Raw genomic sequence first — 23,071 nt, 5'->3', positions numbered from 1 at the left:
AAGAAATGTGGATGGGGAAATAAATGGCATTGGACCAGGTGGTAAGACAAATTTGATCTTATTTTCCTTGCCGAAAAACATCTGTACTAAGCCAGTGAAATTAATTTATGCTACAGTTCAGATCACTTTTTCTTGCTTTCTTTCTTGTTACACCCGTATGCAAAGCATGTGCGATTTCTGGGGCCTAAAAAGCCACAGTCTTTATTTGTCCACATATTTCAATTGAAAAATAATTGTACTTCAATTCCTTAAAAAGTTTAAGCCCATCACTTAATTGTAAACATAACTGCATTTTGCATTTAATGCAATTATTTGATGACATCTTGTTCTGAAAGCAGATAGTTTTAGAAAAGTGAAATTGTTTCCCTTTAGATCCAGGTTAAATGTTAAAAAAATAATCTCTAAAGTTTGAAAAGATGCTTTTATTTCTTTCCTAATATTTATTCTTTTACTCTTGTCATTGCTTTTACCTGCAGTCATAGACCACAAATGACACTGATCTTAGTGTGAGGTTTTTCACATCAAAAACAGTGCTCTGAACATTTTCTACAAGAAGATGTAAAGAAAATATTTAACTTGAGTATCAAGAAGGGATTATCAATGACAAACAACAGTATTTTGTGCATAAGAGGAAGACTAAAACGAGCACTTGAGTAAATTGTAAAGATGGCTACATGTAAAGAAAATGTACATGTGATGTATTTTTATTTAAGCAGTGTCCTGACTTTATGTGGGAGATAAAAGTGTCTGTGTTTCATTGTTTTCTTCATCCACGTGTGCCGTATATGCCTCAGCTGTGACGAGGGAGCGGCGGTGTTGTATTCGAACAGATAGGAGCTGTGTACAGGTCTGAAACCGGGGGAAAGTCTCAAATTGTAACTTGTGTTCTGAATGGGGGACAAAGCCTCTAACTTCTTGTATTTATTATGACAGGTAGCCTGTAAGCACTTTTCCCCACTTCCACATGTCTGTTTTGTAAAAATAAAAATAATTAACTTTCTTTGGCTGTGCATCATTTTTTTTTATATTATTATTATTAGTTAAAAATACTTAAATGATCAAATCAGATTACTGGATTTCTTCTAGAGCTTAAAACAGAGCCTGAACATATAAATCTATTAAATTCAAAATATATATAATTTTGACATAATAATAATTATATTTAAAAAAAATATATATATATATATATATATATATATATATATGTATATATATATATATATATATGTATATATATATATATATGTATGTGTATATATATATATATATGTATGTGTATATATATATATATGTATATGTATATATATATATATATGTATATGTATATATATATATATATGTATATGTATATATATATATATATGTATATGTATATATATATATATATGTATATGTATATATATATATATATGTATGTATATATATATATATATATGTATGTATATATATATATATATATATGTATGTATATATATATATATATATATATATGTATGTATATATATATATATATATATATATATGTATGTATGTATATATATATATATATATGTATATATATATATATGTATATATGTATGTATATATATATATATATATGTATGTATATATATATATATATATATATATATATATGTATATATATATATATATATGTATATATATATATATATATGTATATATATATATATGTATATATATATATATATATATATATATATATATATGTATATATGTATATATATATATATATATATATATATACATATACATATATATATATATATATATATATATATGAATTATTATTTCAAAATTACTAAGGCACCAATTGTTAAATACTTCATGAATAATTAAAATAGAAATTGACAAAAAGTTGACGATGAATCAGAATATCTGTAGTATATAAAAAACTTTTTCTCTAAAAAAAGGTTTATTTTTCATTTTATTATCATTATTGTTATTTTTTTTACATACTTGTTTCTTTAAGTATACATATAAATATGCCATGGTATTCCCAAGCACAGTGTTTTTTTGGAAGGGAACACTGTTTAATGCCATTAAATGCAGATTGTATATCTGACTGTTATGATAGGCTATTGTGACATATACCAGATATTACAGATAACAGATAATTCCTGAGACCTGGTTAATTTCTGTCTGTGGTATAAGTGCGTGGGCCAGTGTTGGGTCTGTGTGCACGAGTGAAGCAGGAAGCAATCAGAGGCTGATGGAGGAGCTGGCAGACCCTTCACGGGTCAGTGTGTGCAGTAATGACTCCATCACCATCACATACAGGAATCCCCTGTCCGTCCACATCACAGGAATGATCTCGCATCCCGTGTTCTGTTTCAAAAGACCCACGGAGACATAATCTTCTACTAAACTATCCTCTCTTCTCATGCACACACTTTTTGTTTTTAAAAGCAGGAATCTGACTCGTTCACGTCATTAGAACACTGAGCTGTATTCAGCTGTTGAATGTTTTTGCAGTACTGGTCATTTGCTTGGACAGAATACAGCAATGATGTAACATGTCTTACTTGAGTTTGTACCCAAGCCCACTATTACTGTATCTATTCAAACATACTTTTGTCTTTAAAATAAACTGTACAGTATGTAATGACTTTTCAAACCTAAACTCATTGAACGATATTTTATTATTTCGTGGTTTGTTATGTAGCTGTTCAGTTGAGATATTTTTCACTTATAATAATAAATGTGCATACATACTTATACAACTTAATGCAAACTGTTTAATTTCTATTTTTCAATTAAGCAAGCATTTATATTAGGCCTACATGATTTCTGTTTGTTGCAGTTTTACAGATGTCAGTTTGGTGAAAATCACTCATTTTTTATATATATATTTTTAATGTGCTAATATTTTAGTTTTAACTCTTAGTTCAGTTTTGGGAAAGAAAACACTGACAAAACGTCTATGGAATAGTTTGCCAGCGGACATCAGATCTTCTGAGTCCCTGTCTGTTTTTTAAGGTCGTTTGAAAACATATTCATTCAGATGTGCCTATAATATTTTGTCAATTATGTTTTGTTTTTATTTTTTATTGAGTACTGCTTTTTATTAATGTTTTCTTTTTGTGATTGTGTTTCATATTGTGTAAAGCACTTTTGTGCACGCTTGAAAAGTGCTATATACATTTTTTTTTTTTTTTTACTTACAAAGCTGCATTAATATGTCATTATAAACCATGGCCTGCCTGTGTGTGTGTGTGTGTGTGTTGCCTCTTGGACAGTGGCCAGTGAACTCATCCCAGCTCTTCCTGCAGGTCCACACAATCCACTTTTTGGTCGTTTTGATCCAGATAATACATATTTATCTCATTTTGATAAAGAAAAGCGCTTTCTAAATTCATAAGAAAGCAAGAAGTGTGCACGCGTAGGCTATAGCACACTTGTAAATGAGATAGGCCTACGTGCTATTTTTTCCTTTGGATTGTTTGGTCAAAAATCGAGCTCCAGAAGGCATGTGTCAAGCTCATTCATATGCGGTTAAAGGCAATTTACATTTTTTACGTGCGGGATTAAGACAACAATTATGAAAATTCGCTCTCAGCAGCCTACTTCACGCGACAATCAATCACTCCCTTTTTTTTCCTTCGCCTTCCCAGAGATGATTCCGCAACCAAAAACAGTGGATAATATACAGCTTTTTTAAATGGTTAAAACTGAAAGGAGTTGCTAATTGCGGAGCGCGAGGTAGTTCTGCTGCTGGTGCTGAATGTGAGCGCGCAGCTGCACGCACTTGAGCGCTCACCCCCATGAACATGGCGAACTGGGCCCATTGTTGAGAACAGGTCTTAAGCTCTCCTCTGATTGTCGGTAATTGCACGCGATGGCCCTAAACGGCCTCTCCACGCGCCTCCCGCCACTTCTACCTGGCTCCCGCGCGCGGCAATTCAGACTTTTCCAGCACGCGACCGGTCCATTCTGCGACAGCTGCATGCTAACGTCTCTCACTTCATTCAGTCACTCCCAGCCACCTCACGCTCTCCACATGGAGGTCACACTCGAGAGGAACATTTCATCACTATTTTAAACCAGTTAATACCTCCGTGGACGCTTTAACCAATGGCTGATGGACAAGGTCGGTCTACAATTACGTCTTGGTAAACGGGGTTTGATAATGGACCGAGTTCTCATGGTTATATTTGCACGAAATTAGCACCTCAGTCCTTATTGTTAGCCTGGCATTAATGCCCTTGCTAAATTCATAGGCGAATACAATCCTATTTCAGAGTACACGTGTCACTCACATCAAATTTACTAGAAATAAACCAACCTCCGCGTCAGTTTTCGAAGGCTGAAAGGGTCTCTGTAAATTATACTTCTGACATGCGATTTACATGACAGTAGTGTGTCAGATTGAATTGCGTTACAGGTATAGGCTAAGTCTGTATGTCTACTTTAGACGACCAAAAAAATAAAATTAAAATAAAATAAAAAAAAAGGCATACAAAAGCAAAATGCTTATAATAAATCATACATTCACAGCAATGTGAATAGCTGCTGCCTGGAAAATTTGTTATTTGATAACAGGCCATCATCATTTTATTTCAATGCAAAGTTCTGTCTTCTTGACATCTTTGGGCCAATTCACAATTTCATAAAGAGTACAAGTCCTAATGGTCCCTTACAGGAATCCCATGGACATGGAAAAATGAATGTTCAAATTGTGTTTTTCAGTAAAATAATTTTCTGCTCTATACAATATTTTGAGTGAAATTTCTATTAAATGATTTTTTTTTTTAATCCTTGTCCAGTAACCACAAATGACTGGAATAGTCACTCATGGAAATTCACAATTGCACATTCATTGTGGGAATGCTGTTTAAAGAACTGTCGTAGCCCTCATACTTCCTCAAACTTTGCTGAAATTCATCTCCTTGAATTTCCGTAACCCATATACCAACTATTTGTTTTCCTTACTGATGTTAAGTTCCTTCTTGCAGCTTTTTTTTTAAATCCTGATTTTCCCCTTATCAATTTTTTTGCTTTTTTCATGTCTTCTCTACATTTTTCTTGTTTATGTGGAAGTATTTTTATACATAAGAAACACTCTGTACAATCCCTTTTTTTGGGGACTTTTTTTTATCATTTTTTTTATTTTATTTTTTATAAACTTTCCCAATATTTGATTCCCCCCCCTCAAAATGTATTGCAGTTATGGGCCTGTATTTTGTACAAAACAAATTATTTCTTTGTTTCTAGTAACAATCAGTTCATTGAGCCTCGTTTCCTCCTGCTCATGTTTAGCCCTCACTTAGGTGGCCAAACAAATTTAATGCACAGTCTTCCACGATTAAAGCCCAGGAATCAGAAAGGAAGCAGAAATTGTACCTTGTTAGAAGGTGTTTATCTTAATCCATAAAATACAGTCAAAAAGAAAAGTGTTTCCTTCCAGAGCTGTACTTTTTTTAATAATGGCTTTAGGATCTCTGATCATCTCAAATTATTCAAAGACTCGAAGAGCTGAATGTGTGTATCCTCACCAGCTTTAGGATCATCTCCTGACAAGGCTTGATGTTACCTTAAAGCATTGACCTGTGGCTCAGGCCTGGGCTGTTTTCATTTGCAGTGGGATTTAAGACCATGAATCTTAAGCAATTATCATAGAAGCAGAAAACCACTCCAAACCATATGCCCATACAGCTTCTGGCTTGATTGAAGTTATGTGTTACCAAAGAACATGCATTAAAACAAGACAAATAGTGTATTTTAAAAAGCTTAATCTCCAAATATTTAACAGGATAGAGCAATATAACACATAACACACACACACACACAATACAACAGCCCAAAACTTTCTGAATCATATCTATAGAGACCAGAATATTACAGAAATTTGGGTTGGACTCTTTTTACTTGGTCCAGTAAGTATCCACCTAGCAACGACATACCAATGCACTAAAAACCACCCAAACACTTTAGAAACCTAAAAGCAACCCCCTGGCAACCACACACAACATCCACAGAGTTATGCATGTGCAATCAGCACTCAAAAAAACTATAAAAGTCACTTTCAGTATGAAAATACACTGAGGATAGGACTAGATATGGTCCATACATTAGTATGTCTTGGCAGGTCAATCAAAAATTTAATTACTGTAATAGAGTGTATCAACCCCTTTGCTCATTTACACACAGTGTTATTAAAACTTGTTGTAAACAGGATTTCCAGTAGTATCATAAACTAAACACCTGCCTCCTACTGTCGGCTTGGCTCCAGGTAGTTTGCTACAACTGAGGCACCCTATGTACTCCCTAAAGTCTATAATCCTGCTACCTCTGCTGGGCAAGGCTCATTACAAACGTTCTGTGTAATGACGGGCTTTAGTGATGCCCCCATTTATGTTTCAAAGCCTTTCTAGTCAGGAAGGAACTAGAGGTATCATATCATGTTCTTACAGCAGTCTTCCAGGCAAACCTTCCTCTCCAGGAATCCTATAGAGGAAACTATTAGAGGAAATTATTTGGGTAATGTAATTAAAAAATTTTTTTCTCAGAAAATAAAAGTTCCTGTGCCAAAGATGACACTGTAATGCAAGGTGATTGTGAGTTGGTTACTTACTAGTGAAAGTCAAAAGAGCCCTCCTCCCAAGTCTCTATGTTGTTCTGATCCCTAGATATGGCTTGCTTCCTTTCTTTAATGCAAGTCACCAAGTAAAAACTGCAGATCAGTTAACTTTAGACTGGAGTACACTAGATGATTTTAGACAAATTTTTGTAGCATCATACATTAAACAACTGAAGATCACACACTACCTCACTTTCAAATCATTCCAAACACAAACAACTAAACTGTGTGTTCTGAAAGAAACTCAAAATATCAAATACGTTTTACATGCTACGACTAGATGGAATCATAATCTGAAGCTAAAAAATTCAGAGCGTGTGTCTATCATGCACTACAAGATTTTTTATGCTAGGTCAACTCCAGCTGCCTAAAATCATCATACTGGCTCATTTGACATTTGGCTGCAAGTAGTGACCCATCCAGACTTTAAACTGGGGCAAAATCTGGGCAAAAGTAATTTTGGTGTATTCCAGCTCGCCTCTCCTCAACAAGCTGCAAGATTTGAGGTATCGTTCATCTCCGCAACACAAACGGTTGCACGCCAATGTTGAATACTTGGGTTGGAGGTTTAGAACAGACAACAGTGAAAGAAAAAATACCACTATGTATCTACTGTTATTTTGGTCATTTAAAAGGATAGTTCACCCAATAATGAATAAAACCCCATGATTTACTCACCCTCAAGCCATCCTAGGTGTGTATGACATTCTTCTTTCAGATATATACGATCAGTTATATTAAATGACCATGTTAATCCATGTTTTATAATGAGAGTGGAGGGTAGCCCAAAATTTACAGCAACGGAAAACTCTTGGCTTATGTTGAAATCCTCCTAAATTTTTCTTTAAAAATCCACGTTTTGCAATAAATTCATAGGTACTTTTTTTTTTTGCTCTCTCCTTTGCGATTCCAAGTTCATCACTTCCGCGTTCATCACCGCGCTTGCCTACGTCCTATGTCTTTCGCTGGACGCCACTCTCACATGAACGCACATACGACTTTGAGGGTCAGATAGAGATTCGGATTTATAAAGTTGTAAATATGCACATTTTTAGGCCTATATTAACTCCTAGGAGCCGTGTGGACTTCTTTTATAATGGATGGGTGCAATTTTTTGGACTTCAAATTTTGGGCTACCCTCCACTCCCATTTTAAAGCATGGATTAGCCTGGACATTATTTAATATATCTCTGATTGTATTTGTCATATACGTCATATACATCTAGGAAGTAAATCTTAGGGTAATTTTCATTTTTCTGGGTGAACTATCCCTTTTTATTATATATATATATATATATATATATATATATATATATATATATATATATATTTATTTATTTTTTTTTTTTTTTTTTTTTTTTTTTTGGCCATATAATTGTCCCTTTTTTGAAAAGACAAGCCATATGGGTATACAGTTACTGTGCTTTGGTGTGCTTGGATTGAAGACAGAGGATTCAGGTTGACTGGGGCAGAACAGGACATATTGAGGAGACTCAGTCTGCCTTGTACTCATCTCAAGGGGCAGTCCTTCAAGATCAACAACCATCAGCAACCGCTGCTTGTAATAACCCACCCTTCCCTGACTTCAAATAACCAGTGTGTTGAGATTCTTCAGGGCTTCCTCCCATCTGCTTTTCTCGTGCTCTCCAACCAGCTTCAGAGTTGGCCTACAGCCTGGGCATTTCCGCAGACCTTCCTGTCCAGCTTAGGCCTTCGCTGCCTAGGATTGCCACCCCCATCATGCCTGCCTCCTGGATCCTACTGTTTCTCTGCCCCACAGCTGTAGTTGAATTTGTCCCTCTTTCCTCTCCTCCCAAAAACATCCTCCCACAGGGAACGTGGTTCCTCTTCGTTTGCCTCTTCAGCGTCTGCACCCTCTGTGATCCTTCATCCTGAAGGGAAGCTTCTGCAATAAATTCTGTCTTCACACCCATTTTGACAAATGCACCTTAAGGCGATAAAAATAAATGAATAGGATGCACAATAATCCATATTGTAATACGTTCCAGCATAAGAATTGCCATTGATTTATGTTTGAATAGGAATTCCGCTATGAAGTCTATATGAAAAATCTCTCAGTTCCTGCTCCATGGGACTTAGTCAAGACATCACGTTTGATTGCCAATGGTCAGACAAACAGATAGCCAGCAAAAATTCAAAGCAAGATCAGGGATTTAAAGGGATAGTTCACCCAAAAATGAAATAAAATCAGCCACATGTCGTCCCAAACCAGTATGAATTTTTAAGATTTTCACATTTTTTGGTGTTCCACAGAACAAAGAAACTCATGTAGGTTTGGAATGACATCAACTAATAGAAAATGTATATATCTCTTTAAGGTTGAGCCAATATTTTTATGTTGAGAAGTCATAACTGGTAACTACGGCTTATGTGATATGTCCACTTTATTGTAAGTGGCTTCGTTTTGAAAGCTTCTACTTACAACATGAATGTAAATGCAGATGAAGTCTGTGATGTGGACACTTGTGGAAGCGGGTGGGCTTTGGCTCTGGTAGTCATAACCAGGATGTGGTTTAATGTGACAGGTCTGCACTCTTGTGTAAGTCTCTGTCTCTGATGTTTGCTCTCACTTTCCAGCCGCATGTGGTAAGGATGTAATCCCAGGGGCCTGGAAATTATCTGATCTGAAGACTGAACAAGTACCACACTGACGCAGAAGTGACAGTCTGTTTGCTAAACCTGAATAGAGGCATGGAGTGACTGACACGTGGAAATGTGTACGAATATACCAGGAACACAAATAACTGTCCATTATAAAGACACATATCAATGAAACTTGGAAGTTAAAGTTCAAAACACTGAGACTGTGCTAAGATAGGGTGACTATATGTTCCATTTTACCCTAGACATGTCCTGGCCAAGATTTCTATATTGCCTACAATATCCAGGTTTTGGTTTTGTTTGCGCTGCACAGATGGATCTGTGTTTGAAATCAAAGCACTGTGAAAGCTTTACAGAGTAGACGGCTCCTTATGCTTTCAAATCACTCTTGCGTACAAGTCGAACAAACCATGTATGCGCAATTGTCAAACTACTTTTCTAAATAATTAACTTCAGGAAGTATGAAATCAGGAAAACCAAGCCAACACCTGGATATTTCAGGTAATATAGAAATCCTGGCCAGGACGTGTCCAAGAAAAAAAGCACCCTAGCTAAGCTCCGAAGTAATATTTATATTCTTATTAATAGTTGGTCTCAAAGCTAATAGATACAGACTATCCACAAACACTAAATGGTTGGAGATTGTAACACTTTGTAAGTGTTGGGTGTTCTAATTCTACAGAAATCTACAGTGCCTTCTACTGTAGAGTTCTATAGGCAAAAAAAAAAAAAAACGTGACACATGAGGAATAAAGAAAGACAAATTTTATTAACGTCACCATGCTGCTACTATTGAATAATTCCTTAACCACCCACGGATCCTGTTTCTTAACAATATCAATAAACAGCTTCCAATTTACTCTGTTATGAGCTCTGCTTCGCAGAAGAAAATCTGTTTGCATTTTGATACATAACAATTCTGACATCTGTTCAGGATGTGTCTGTCTTCCTACGTTATAGTAACTGTAGATGTATGAAATAGTCATGCAAGCTCACAATCAGACTGTGACGAAAGCTGGAGCTGCAGACCGTTTTGCAAGTAGTTGCTTTAGACAGTGTTTACCAAATTATGCATCTCACAATACTGGAAAATACAGCAAACTGCCAAATTATTCCCAAGCAACCTTCCAAATACAGATACCTGGATATGAGTGCAGGAAAAAATAGTGCAGCAGCTAAAGATAGGAGTCTGACACATGTATACATAGGCCAGTAATTACAAATGCATTGCAGTTGCTTCACAGATCAACATGACATGCTAATCTTTCTGGGTTTGTGCACATTAGCACATTTGACTGGTTATGTGTTATTTGCACAGAAACCAGTATATATATATAGCTTGTAGCTTTCTCAAAACATATACAAACATAGATACATTCAATAAATTAATTCATTATTAATTCCACAACCTCTTCTAATCGATAACATGTCTTGGTCTTGTGCTGATAGGGGTTCTGGCCTCCTATCTATAAGGCTGACATAATGAATTCACCTCAAATCAGTGATCCCACGTCGGGCACTGGGAAATGTGTTTTACATTTTCCTTGAAAACTATTCAAATGACTACAGCACAGAGGCATGTCTGCCCGAGAGAAAAGACCTACAGATGAGTTATCTTACAATCTCACAGCTCACTCTTTAGCTCTACACTATCTACATGCATTTAGCTAATCCATTTATGCCACTATAATGCTTGCGGTCTTATGTGTTCCAGGTGGAAGGACCAAAGGCAAATGTTTGCTAAAAGGTTCTTCAGATCAGAAAATGAAGGAACTAAGTAATATATTGAGATTTTGTAGATTTCATGGAACATTGTGTAGGAAATTGTGAATGACTTGGTAACACACACACTCACAGACTACAATTTGCTCTGGCACTGCATGACGCATTCTCTTACCTGCATTCCTGAGAAAATTGCAATCAAAGTCTTTGACGACTCTAGTGCTGGGATCATAAAAGCCATCGCCGCTGTCATAGCAACCATCAGGGACGGCCCGCGGGGGGTCCCCATCAGTTAACTGGGATTCTCCTATTCAAAGACATGATGAGACTTCTTTCTTATATTTTAAGAGAATCATGCTGCTAAGCTATAAATGATTACACACAATAATTCCAATAATTTCAACCTTACCTGCTGGTTTGAGGCCATTACACCTCTCAGAGTAGAAACGCCTGTCTTTGCCATCTCAGTATGTGTACTTTCCCTATGTGTACAAATATATTTAGTCCTAGCATTTGGACACTTAACACACACTAAAAAATGTAATTGCATTAAATACAAAATGTCAAATCACGTGTCATTGATTCAAATTCACTCAATAGCGGACAAACCACAGATGTAGTTCAAAACATCAACTACCAACACGACCCATTAAACATTTACAACTAGAATTTTGTACTTTTTGTCTTCCATTTAATCAGTATATCTTCAAACCCAATTCCAAAAAAGTTGTGACACTGTACAAATTGTGAATTAAAACATAATGCAATGATGTGGAAGTTTCAAATTTCAATATTTTATTCAAAATACAACATAGATGACATATCAAATATTTAAACTGAGAAAATGTATCATTTTAAGGGGAAAATAAGTTGACTTTAAATTTCATGGCATCAACACATCTCAAAAAAGTTGGGACAAGTCCATGTTTACCACTGTGTGTCATCCCCTCTTCTTTTTATAACAGTCTACAAACGTATGGGGACTGAAGACAAGTTGCTCAAGTTTAGTATTAGGAATGTTTTCCCATTCTTGTCTAATACAGGCTTCTAGTTGCTCAACTGTCTTAGGTCTTCTTTGTCGCATCTTCCTCTTTATGATGCGCAAAATGTTATCTATTGGTGAAAGATCTGGACTGCAGGCTGGCCATTTCAGTACCTGGATCCTTCTTCTACGCAGCCATGATGTTGTAATTGATGCAGTATGTGGTCTGGCATTGTCATGTTGGAAAGTGCAAGGTCTTCCCTGAAAGAGACGACGTCTGGATGGGAGCATATGTTGTTCTAGAACTTGAATATACCTTTCAGCATTGATGTTGCCTTTCCAGATGTGTAAGCTGCCCATGCCAGATGCATTCATGCAACCCCAAACCATCAGAGATGCAGGCTTCTGAACTGAGCGCTGATAACAACTTGGGTTGTCCTTGTCCTCTTTAGTCCGGATGACATGGCATCTCAGTTTTCCAAAAGAACTTCAAATTTTGATTCGTCTGACCACAAAACAGTTTTCCACTTTGCCACAGTCCATTTTAAATGAGCCTTGGCCCAGAGAAAACGCCTGTGCTTCTGGATCATGTTTAGATATGGCTTCTTTTTGACCTATAGAGTTTAACCTGGCAACGGCAAATGGCACGGTGGATTGTGTTCACCAACAATGTTTTCTGGAAGTATTCCTGAGCCCATGTTGTGATTTCCATTACAGTAGCATTCCTGTATGTTATGCAGTGCCGTCTAAGGACCCTGAAGATCACGGGCATCCAGTATGGTTTTCTGGCCTTGACCCTTACACACAGAGATTGTTCCAGATTCTCTGAATCTTTGGATGATAATATACACTGTAGATGATGATAACTTCTAGGGATGCACCGGTTGACCGGCCATAAATCGGAACCGGCCGGTTTTTGCTTAAAATACGCGATCGGCAATCGGCCGGTTTTTAGGGTGACCACCTGGCTATTGCTCTGTTGCAGGTCAGCAGACCTGATTTTGCGGGACAATGCGGGACACGAGGGAGAGAAATTACTATTATTATACTAGGTGAATAAATATAGATTTTTTTATTAGATATATTTTTGCAGTGATGTTAACATGTCTTAAATTGCTAAAAGGGTTTATAAAAATGTAAATGACGGCGCTGACAATCGCTACAAAGCACATTTCCAAAGACTAGAATGATTAAATGCGTTCTTACCGGATTCAGTGCATCTTGAATTTATATTTTTTCGTCTGAACTGGCAGCTTCGAGTAGGGCCTTCTCATTCATTATGTGTCTGTAGAACTCCTGGCAGGTGTAGCTGTAGTTCTCTTTCACCAGGGTTTTTTTGTGGGTTATTTTTTCTCAGTGTTTATTTTCCTTCTCTGGCTAGCCACTTGAACCAATGATAATGGCTGCGCTGCCGCGCATGTTCGGTGTTTTCTTATTAACATTTTTTTTTTGTAAAATTGTAATTTAAAGGACGATAAAATAAAATGACGAAGACAAAATTAAAATGTGGGACACTGCTTATGACTTGCGGGACGCGGGACAAAGCTTCAAATTTCGGGACTGTCCCCACCCTACCGGTTTTTGGTCTTCTTTAGGCCGATTTTTCCGGAAGTGCGGCCGCGTGCACAGACTACATTGTAATCGTTCGCTATGTCATTTGTGTGGAAGTATTTTGAAATCGGTGCGCAAGAAACGGGCAGCCGTTCAGCACTGGAAATGCAGAGCTACATGTCTGAGGCACAGATTGCAGCAGGAGGCGATCAGCCGTTGGTGTACTGGCGCACAAATAAGAGTCCCTTTTCTGCGCGCACTAAAGCTGCGAGAGCATACACTGTACCGGTCCAAGCCCTGAACACGAGTAGACCCTGAAGAGATGTTCAGATCAACTTCTCACGTGTTGGATGAGAAACGAAACGGACTAAACTGTGACGAAACTTTTTTTTTTTTTAAAGTGGAACTTGCATACACGTTTGAAAAGCCAGAAGTAAACGACAGTTGATTATTTTTATTTTACCTTAAAATTACATCGACTTAATTTGATTTAAAAATCACCTACTGTTGCACACTGAGAAAAAGTGTTTCATTTATCCAATAAAAAAAAATTAGGGTAATGATTCACATCTATATTTTTTTACTTGAGAGAATAGTTATTTATTTTTCATTGGCTCAAATGAAAAAAATATAGATGTGAATCATTACCCTAATTTTTTTTTTTTTATCGGATGAATGAAAACACTTTGCATCTTTGTTTTATTCACACCAACATTATTTGATTTTAACATTTTGGAATAATCTATTTATATAGCATACTTTTATTTAGTCTGTAAATATAGACACTGGTAAAGACCTTTTTTATTTAAAACCAAATTTAAAAACTAAAATACTGAATGCTGATCAAGAAACATCTTATTGAATGTGTGTTGATTGTGGTGTTTGGACTGTAGAACTATGCAGTTATTGCCTTTAATTTCACATGGTTACAGTTAATCTTTAAATTTAAGGCCAGTTCTCTGTAGTTTCAACCCAATTCAAAAACAAAAGCTAAATGCTGATGTCTGTAATGTAGCTGTTAATTTCAGATGGTTGCAGCCAGTTTGGCCTATTAAATACCAAATAAACTTCTTGTTTGTTGCTTAAAGATAAAAAATAAAAAAAATAAAAATCGGAAATCGGTATCGGAATTGGCCAGTTTGTTTGTAAAAAATCGGTATCAGCCATGAAAAATCATGATCGGTGCATCCCTAATAACTTCAAACTCTTTGCAATTTTTCTCTGAGAAACTCATTCTTGATATTGCTCCACTAGTTTTCGCTGCAGCATTGGGGGAATTGGTGATCCTCTGCCCATCTTGACTTCTGAGAGACACTGCCACTCTGAGAGGCTCTTTTTATACCCAATCATGTTGCCAATTGACCTAATAAGTTGCCAATTGGTCCTCCAGCTGTACCCTATATGTACATTTAACTTTTCCAGCCTCTTATTTCTACCTGTCCCAACTTTTTTGGAATGTGTATCTCTCATGAAATCCAAAATCAGCCAATATTTGGCATAACGTTTCAAAATGTCTCACTTTCAACATTTAATATATTATCTATATTCTATTGTGAATAAAATATAAGTTTATGAGACTTGTAAATTATTCCATTCCTTTTTTACTCACAATTTGTACATTGTCCCAACTTTTTTGGAATCGGGTTTGTATTATTTTATTATTGTAAATATGTTAGAATAATTTTTTGATACTATGTCAAATATTAAATGTTGTTGTCAACAGCTATACGTTATTTACATTAACATTATACCTCTTTGCATATTCCTTTCTCCCAAGTTCCTTCACATTTGCTTCCATTGGGAAATCCATGCCATCCTTCATCTCTCCGACATATCTGGTGTGAGTGAGAGGTGTGTATTCACCCATCCCCTCTATCCTTTAAAAAACAACATGTGATGAGAGGAAATTAGATGGTTTGATGCACTTCTTCCTTAATTTTAAAATTACTGAATTTTTTATATACCAAGAGTCCTGATAGCTGATTTGAACATATTGCAAAAAATAAATTATTATTACATTATACATATATACATAGTTTTTTTTTTACTTGAAAATGAATGAGTAATATTTAAAATATGACAAGTCTCTTAACTTCTCAGTCATGAGAAAGATAAACAATATTCAGAAATCCCTGAATAAAAAGTCTGAAAAGTTTGAAAGAACCATTGTGCCCTTAAATTGGTCTAACACTTATTACATTTAAAGTTATGTATTTATGAATCACTTCATGAATGTAGTTCATGTATGTATATATGTAATAAATTAATGTATTTGTGATGACCTCTCTCTCTCTCTCTCTCTCTTGCTTCGTTCATGGAGACATAATTAAAAACTAGAAACATTGTGTAAAACATTGCATAATACTCACATAAAACTAGATTCAATTGATAGGGCATATAAATGTAATCAAATTAAGTTGATTTACCTGCCATTGTTGTAATCTCCATCATAAGTGATTTCCTTAAAAGGGAGTAACATTTATTAAAATTAACACTCCTCTGGGACAGATGCCACTTTCATCCATGAATAAAGTAATAGAATAAGTAATATTTAATAATGCTTGAACTAGGTAAATGTTTTGAAGGGTATCAGCAGAAAGGTAGTGCCATAACTTTGCGTTGCGTTTGGAGCCAAGATGGCGCAACAGCGTCTCAGTTTCCACATGCATGACGTCATCGAAAGGCGCCCGTAATTATGCGCGCATGCGCAGTGAACTGACCTTCTCCGCGCGGCCTCGTCCTGCTCCAGACGAGGTCCTGGAAGTTGTGATTCTGCGTGTCAAACTGTCAAACTCATTTTGGTTAGTTCTGGTGGATTAAAAGTCGCACCATGCCCGGTGTGGTTGAGGTTCCGACGTTACAGGAACTGAACGTCGAAGAGGTGCGTCTGAAAGAATGGAAACAGCCAGGTGTTAGCCTGAAGCTGCAGGAGTAGCACTGCTAATGTTACCCTGTAAAGTTCATTCAATGTGTTCAGCTAGTGTTGCAGGGTTTGCTTGTTAGTGAAGATCAGAAAGAAAACATGGGATTTGAACGCTCTGGAAAATGTATTTGTTGACTAAATTACATTGGTGTTGTTTTTAGCAGCTTGCTAAGTGTCAATGGTTGCTTTAATATTTTGTGTTAATATCTCTGCGCGTGCGCGTGTAGGTTTTCCTGCACCGCTGGGGACTTAAACCTAAATACACACCAACTCATTGGGACTCGTGTCACCTTGGGGACCTAAATTGAGGTCTCCATGGGTACCAAAGCTTATAAAGCATACAGAATGAGTTAGGTGTAGTGCAATAGAAAATACAGTTTGTACAGTATAAAAACCATTAACTTACATCTATGGGGAGTCCCTACAAGGATAGTTAACCAGACTCTGTGTGTGTGTGTGTGTGTCTCAAATAAAACTAATATTGACAGCTTTTGTCTTACTGTAGCAGGCTTAGTATAGACACAATAGTTCATTGGTTCAAACGGCATGCCATGCAGTCCATATTATTTTGGCAGTTACTATCTAATGCAATAGCAAGGTTTTAATATCAGACATTGTGCTTTAATAGTCAAGATTTCTTTAAAGAAATGCATGTATTTCTTGCTGGAGAAAATAATGCTTTCTCTGAAAGGTGGATCATTTTGTGCTGCACTATACGTGTTCTCAGGACTGTTTGGTGTGCAGGTTAATGTGTCATCAGCCGTACTGAAGGCGGCTGCTCATCACTACGGCTCTCAATGTGACAAGGCCAACAAAGAGTTCATGCTGTGCCGCTGGGAGGAGAAAGACCCCAGAAAGTGTCTGAAAGAAGGGAGGAAAGTCAATGAGTGTGCACTCAACTTCTTCAGGTACTCCACTCTCTTACCTGTTCATCCTGACTTCGCTTCAGAATCTTTCAGATGTGTGCTCTCTTTTATTATGAGCACATTACACACCTATTTTTTTATAAGCAAATTAGAAATTCCTTTTTTTCCTATTTTAATTTTCAGTATTTAGCATTCTGATATCCTCATTGATTCTTTTCAAGATGCTAAATAAAACACAGTAATGCAGAGATTTATTGCAGTATATCGGAATGAAGTAAACTTGTGAATATAATAACATTTGTGTCTTAAGTCTCTGGGGTATATTTGTAGCAATAGCCAAAAAACATTGTATGGGTCAAAATTATACATTTTTCTTTTATGCCAAAAATCATTAGGATATTAAGTAAAGATCATGTTTCATGAAGATATTTTATAAATTTCCTACCATAAATATACTAAAACTTAATTTTTGATTAGTAGTTTGCTTTGTTAAGAACTTAATTTGGACAACTTTAAAGTGGATTTTCTCAGTATTTATATTTTTTTTCACCCTACGATTCCAGATTTTAAAATAGTTGTATCTTGGCCAAATATTGTCAGATCCTAACAAACCATACATCAATGGAAATGGAAATTTAATAACAAAATTGGTCAAGGGTCACGTATAACAATGTCATGATGTGACTTGAAATTAATTATTTGCATAAAGAAAATAAGGCGTTATAAAAAAAAAGATCATTGCTGATCATTGCAGATGAGTCACTATTACATGTTTTGATCACTTAGCTGTTTTTTTAGATGTTTTGCTCATCACTAGCTAAGCAAACAGGTGAATTACTGTAGTGTATTTTCATAGTTTCATGCATCTCCAGTGTGTTGTTGTGTGTCATGAATGGGCAAGTGTACAGAAAGATACGCTTCTAAAAATACCAAAATCTGATCATGTCGTTGAGATGTTTTACCAACAACATCAACATTTTCCATGTAATAGAATCGAAGTAAACGGGCGACACAAGAAGTGACGAGCATTGCTGCATTTTGCCAGTAAATGTTCTGCGGTGTTGAGCCGAATAGCACCATCCATTTCCTTAAAAGTCACTAAACCAAAGTCCTGCTCTTCATTTATATTAACCTTTCTGCTATAAGTCTCTTAGTTTTTGCGTTATCATCACCAAATCTTCTTTCAGTTTCACGTTAACAATATTTCTTTTTTGAAAGTGATCAAAGGCCTTGTTGATCTGTGCTTATGCCCCATAGTTTTTGAGTAAAAAAAAAGAAAGAAAGCATTGTTTGTGTATAATTTTGGCAATGTTCACTGAAAAACTAAGGTGCATGAACTCAGATCAATAAAGCCTATGATCAGTCAGTTCTAAAAATAAAATGCAAAACCTGGATTTGAAAGAAAGAAAAAGTGTAATCCAATATTTGGTAATAAAATAGCATAATTAGAAATGTATAAGCTGTAATTGTATGCTGGTTATTTTTGAACATGAACACTGGAGGAAGTAACAAAGGTGGGGGGAGTTTCAAAAATACTAAAAATGATTAAAAACCTTTAGGGAGTTGAATAGAGTCAGTAAGTTTTAGACCAATAAGCTAACATTAAAAGGGATTGTTCACCCAAAATATTTTGAATACTGTATGGGGGAAAATACTATGGAAGCAACTGCAACTGTTTCGTCTTTAATCAGTTTATTTGTCGGGGACAATGTACAAAATACATTAATCTTACGAAGAGATGTTTTGTACCAGAGTTAGCAAATGCTAATTTCCATCTGCAGTCCTGTTTGGTTATCAACATTCACTTACACTTTATTCGGGAATCATTATTCAGGATATTTTACAACAAATTCAACAAGAACAACAAGAATATCTGAATGGCTGTCTTTGTTTTTTTGTTTTTTTTGCTGTCAGTTTGCTGTGACTGGTTAGGACACAGTGTTAACCCCACTGTTAGCATGTAATTACATTTTTTTTTTAAATCACATATTGCTTGACTCTCAGGCAGATTAAGGGGAACTGTGCCGAGTCCTTCACAGAGTACTGGACCTGTCTGGATTACTCTAACCTGGCTGAGCTGCGCCACTGCCGTAAACAGCAGAAGGGGTTTGATGACTGTGTGCTGGAGAAGCTGGGCTGGGAGAGGCCAGAGCTGGGAGACCTGTCCAAAGTGGGTCAATATATCCATTGCTTTGATGTCTTTTTTGGTCTCCTGGTCCATATCCTGTACTTTAAACATTTGACCTCTCCCACAGGTGACCAAGGTGGAAACCTCTCGCCCTCTGCCTGAAAACCCCTACCTTTCAAGAGCAAGACCTGAGCCCAATCCTCCAATCAAGGCTGAGCTACAGCCATCCAAGCACGGCAGCCGTATGTTCTTCTGGAACTGGTGAAAAAGGACCAATGGCCGTCCTATTAATATCATGTTCACCATCTCCGTGCTTCTGAGCAGATGAGAGACAGTGGTGTCAGTGGATGTGCTGTAATCCTAACAAATTGTGTAGAAATGTTAATAAATTTTGTTCACTCAAAGCATGTTATCGAATTAAAAAGATTTAATTTAAACCTGGCTTCAGTTTGCTTTTTGTGTACTTCATATGATTTTGATTTAAAAAATATTCCAGGTTCAGTACAACTCCACAGATAATAATTTGAGATGTTTGTTGTCCTAGTGTTAAAGTCCAGTTTTTCTCAGCTGCAGGATGATTTAAAAGTATTCAAATTAATCAAAAATTTTTAAGATAATTAAGTAATCTATTTCTAATTGTAATTCAAATGGTAAAAATAAGATTTAAATAATGATGTACACTGAAAATGTTTTTTTTTTAAATATTATTTTGGAATATACATATATTAGATAACTTCTAGGTTAATTGTGTTTAATTAATGTATATATTTAATATTTAATTAGTGTATTTAATTAACTATGATAATAGTTATTACTGTTTCAGCTAATATTAGAGATTTTTATTTTTATAAATTGGATCTACATTGTCAAATATTGGATTTTTAATTGTGCATGCTCATTGCCCATATTTCACATTTATATTTCCTTTGCTGCTATGTAACGTAATAGCACTGTTAAATGCAATCTGAATATACAAAAGACATTAAAATGACAAAACTGTATGTTATTCTGTTCTAGTGTGATGCCTTTACCTATAGACTAAAGAGTCTGTTCGAACTGATAGCATGCAACAAATATCATGGAGATTAAATACAATGCTGAATTTTGAGATCGTGCACATAGTCCAGGTACTCGACCTTCTACAAATTGTAGGTTTTTGGGTCTCTGTTTTCTGTAACTGTTGTGACTGTGAGAAGTGTTCATACGATCACATATTCACCCCTAAAGCTCGTTATATAGGTGCATTCATTCATTCATTCATTCATTCATTCACCGGGTGTGCTGTTCTGGCCAGACATCACCTCCTGTCTTAATCCAGAGGTATGGTGTGTGTGTTTCAAAACCAGATTGTGGCTGTGAAGTGTCATGGGCCTCAGGGGCTGGAGACTCGGTCCCCTCGGGTGAAGGCCAATTTCCCCCAGAGCTCCCTCCTGACTTCCTTACCAGCCCCTGGAGCAGGACTGTCTGAACAACACTACAAGTTCAAAGAGTCAGTAGTGCACCGCCAGAGCAGCACAGGTCAATTGGCCCTACAGGCAACAGCACTGCTGTCTTAAGAAAATAAACCTGTGTGCAAAGCTCCATTTTGCAGCGTATTTTCATAACAGGTTTTCAAATGTTAACCTTTATGACACACAGGTAAAAGACGCTCATTGTCCAAGTAAAGTGGAGCTGTATCATTCTCTCAATACGGAGCTTTTTCTGGGAGGTCCCACTTTATGAAATTTAATCAAACTGGAACTAAATTTGTTCTTTTTTTTCCCTCATATGTGCAAATTTAGCTCAAGAGTCGTTCTTGCCCCATACAAGTCAAACGTCATTCTGAATGAAATTCATACTCTTAAAAGAACAAAAGTAAGCTGATGTCAGACTGCAGCCTGAGAGGCACTGCTGAATTTGCTTTGACATTTTCTTGGCTAGAGAAACATAAAAGAGCAGGGCCAGCTTTGTGCCAGTAACAGAGGGATTGTGGGATACAAGCCCAGCGGATATCAGATCAAAGGAAAGTATGACACATATAAAGAGTACCAGTTAACACTGGGGCAAAACAATAACTGTAAACTTATAATAACAATATTATAAAACAAATTCACATTAATGTTTTATAACAGGGTCATTGCTAAAATTGCCAGCTCCTGGGACAAATTTTTATGGAGTCTCCCTGGTTGAAACTCATTGGAAATGACACTTACCTTTGAGACAAAGCCATAAGTTATGAGAAACTTTACTGCACGTGCATGATGTGAGTGACGTGATGGCAGAAATATGATAAAAAGTTAACTTTGACAACCCTGCAGCTAATCCAGTCAGAATAGAGAGTTGACTTGGAACCATCACTAATTAGTCTAGACTGATAAATCTTCTCTTTGGTAAATATAGATGGAAGAGTAGATACTTTTTTTTATATGTGGCATTGATTTGACTTTTAACAGGACTGCTATGGTCCACAGAGATGGCCTTGTTTCCATCCTGTAAGCATGGAACAATATAAAATGTGTTTGTCACAGTGATAGATGTTAGAACTCTTCATAAATTTATTTAAAACTCCACCCTTATGTCCAGAGCTTAAGAGCAAAAAGGCATCCTGCCAGTCATAATTTTTATGCTTAACCAGTGAAGGCAAATGTTTTCTTCTTGGCCTCGCAATAGGTCAATTTCATGTCAAACTTTGCTGGTCTTCGCTAATGCAAGCATCACTAAACTGTTGCTCATACTAAGGGTTAGTGATTTGATCACCTCAAATCATACTCAATAATTCAATCATGAAATTTAAAATTTTAGTGGACAATAAAACATACTAATATACCATAGGCTTTAACTGGATACACTCAGTCTACAGTACATCTAGAAACAGACCAGCTAAAATGTGTCCCAAAACCACTATAAAACCATGAAATCAGACCAGCATGGCCAGTCTTGGATGCTTTTTGGCCTGATATTTTGTCTTAACCCACAAGTGGCTATTTTCCTTTGAACATCTATTTGTAATGCGGTTCAATTAAAGGAACAGTTCTCCCAAAAATGAACATTCTTGTATGACTTGCATCTGTAGGACACAAAAGAAGATATTTGAAGAAGACTGGGTTCCAAAAAATACCTCGACCCCACTGACTTTCAATGTAAGACATTTTCCCAAATCGTCTTTTGTGTTCCACAGACAAAAGAAAGTCACTGGATTTTGGAACCATTTTTGGGTGAACTATCTCTTTAAGGTCTAGCAAGTCGAGCACCATTGTTGTCATTGAGCCAGAAGTGTCTTAACTGCAAAATTCCCCCTAGATAGCCAAAGGTGCGGTCCGATCCACCGGCTCCCGCAGGAAACGTCGACAGCAGTGGGGGTGACCTGGGCCGCTTCACATGTCCATGCAGGGAGGCCGAAGTCTGGAGGCAGGGCCCGGGGGCTCGTGGCAGCGCTAGTTCAGACCTCAACAAAGGAAATGGAGGTCAGTGTTGGTCGACTCTACCCCGGCGCAGGAAGCACGCTTTGGCAGTGGAAAGAAATACAATACTGGACTTTCACAAAGCAACAACCCGCTCGGGAGACCATGGTGCTAAAACACTCAAACAAACGAGCTCATTCTCATTCCCATACTGTCAATATTCCTATTGTTCGCTGCTGACTTTGACAGGATCAAATAAATATTTGAGGTAGCGATGTGCCCAAACGGCTTGTTGCCTG

At 36.5% G+C, this 23,071-nt stretch overlaps 1 protein-coding gene and 1 pseudogene across 1 annotated transcript; one reads left to right on the top strand and one right to left on the bottom strand.

The window, feature by feature from the left end:
* Positions 1 to 2,220: 2,220 nt before the first annotated feature.
* On the bottom strand, positions 2,221 to 16,144 carry LOC113053888 (MORN repeat-containing protein 5-like; annotated as a pseudogene).
* A 35-nt stretch (positions 16,145 to 16,179) lies between these two features.
* LOC113054082 (NADH dehydrogenase [ubiquinone] 1 alpha subcomplex subunit 8-like) lies at positions 16,180 to 19,833 on the top strand. The gene is made up of 4 exons (XM_026219392.1): positions 16,180 to 16,356; positions 17,143 to 17,306; positions 19,269 to 19,434; positions 19,520 to 19,833. The coding sequence occupies exons 1-4, from the start codon at positions 16,306 to 16,308 to the stop codon at positions 19,655 to 19,657; spliced, it is 519 nt and encodes a 172-aa protein (XP_026075177.1). The 5' UTR covers positions 16,180 to 16,305; the 3' UTR covers positions 19,658 to 19,833.
* Positions 19,834 to 23,071: the final 3,238 nt, after the last annotated feature.

This window comes from Carassius auratus, chromosome 35, assembly GCF_003368295.1.
Source record: "Carassius auratus strain Wakin chromosome 35, ASM336829v1, whole genome shotgun sequence".
Taxonomy (NCBI): Eukaryota; Metazoa; Chordata; class Actinopteri; order Cypriniformes; family Cyprinidae; genus Carassius; species Carassius auratus.
The sequence above is the reverse complement of the archived record's forward strand: the minus strand, read 5'-3'. Positions and strand labels throughout refer to the sequence as shown.

Excerpts from the sequence above, each read along its gene's own strand:
- LOC113054082 (XM_026219392.1), top strand. The coding sequence starts at position 16,306 with ATGCCCGGTGTGGTTGAGGTTCCGACGTTACAGGAACTGAACGTCGAA. Across the intron at positions 16,357-17,142 it reads AGGAACTGAACGTCGAAGAG|GTTAATGTGTCATCAGCCGT; the intron begins GTGCGTCTGAAA and ends TTTGGTGTGCAG. Across the intron at positions 17,307-19,268 it reads TGTGCACTCAACTTCTTCAG|GCAGATTAAGGGGAACTGTG; the intron begins GTACTCCACTCT and ends CTTGACTCTCAG.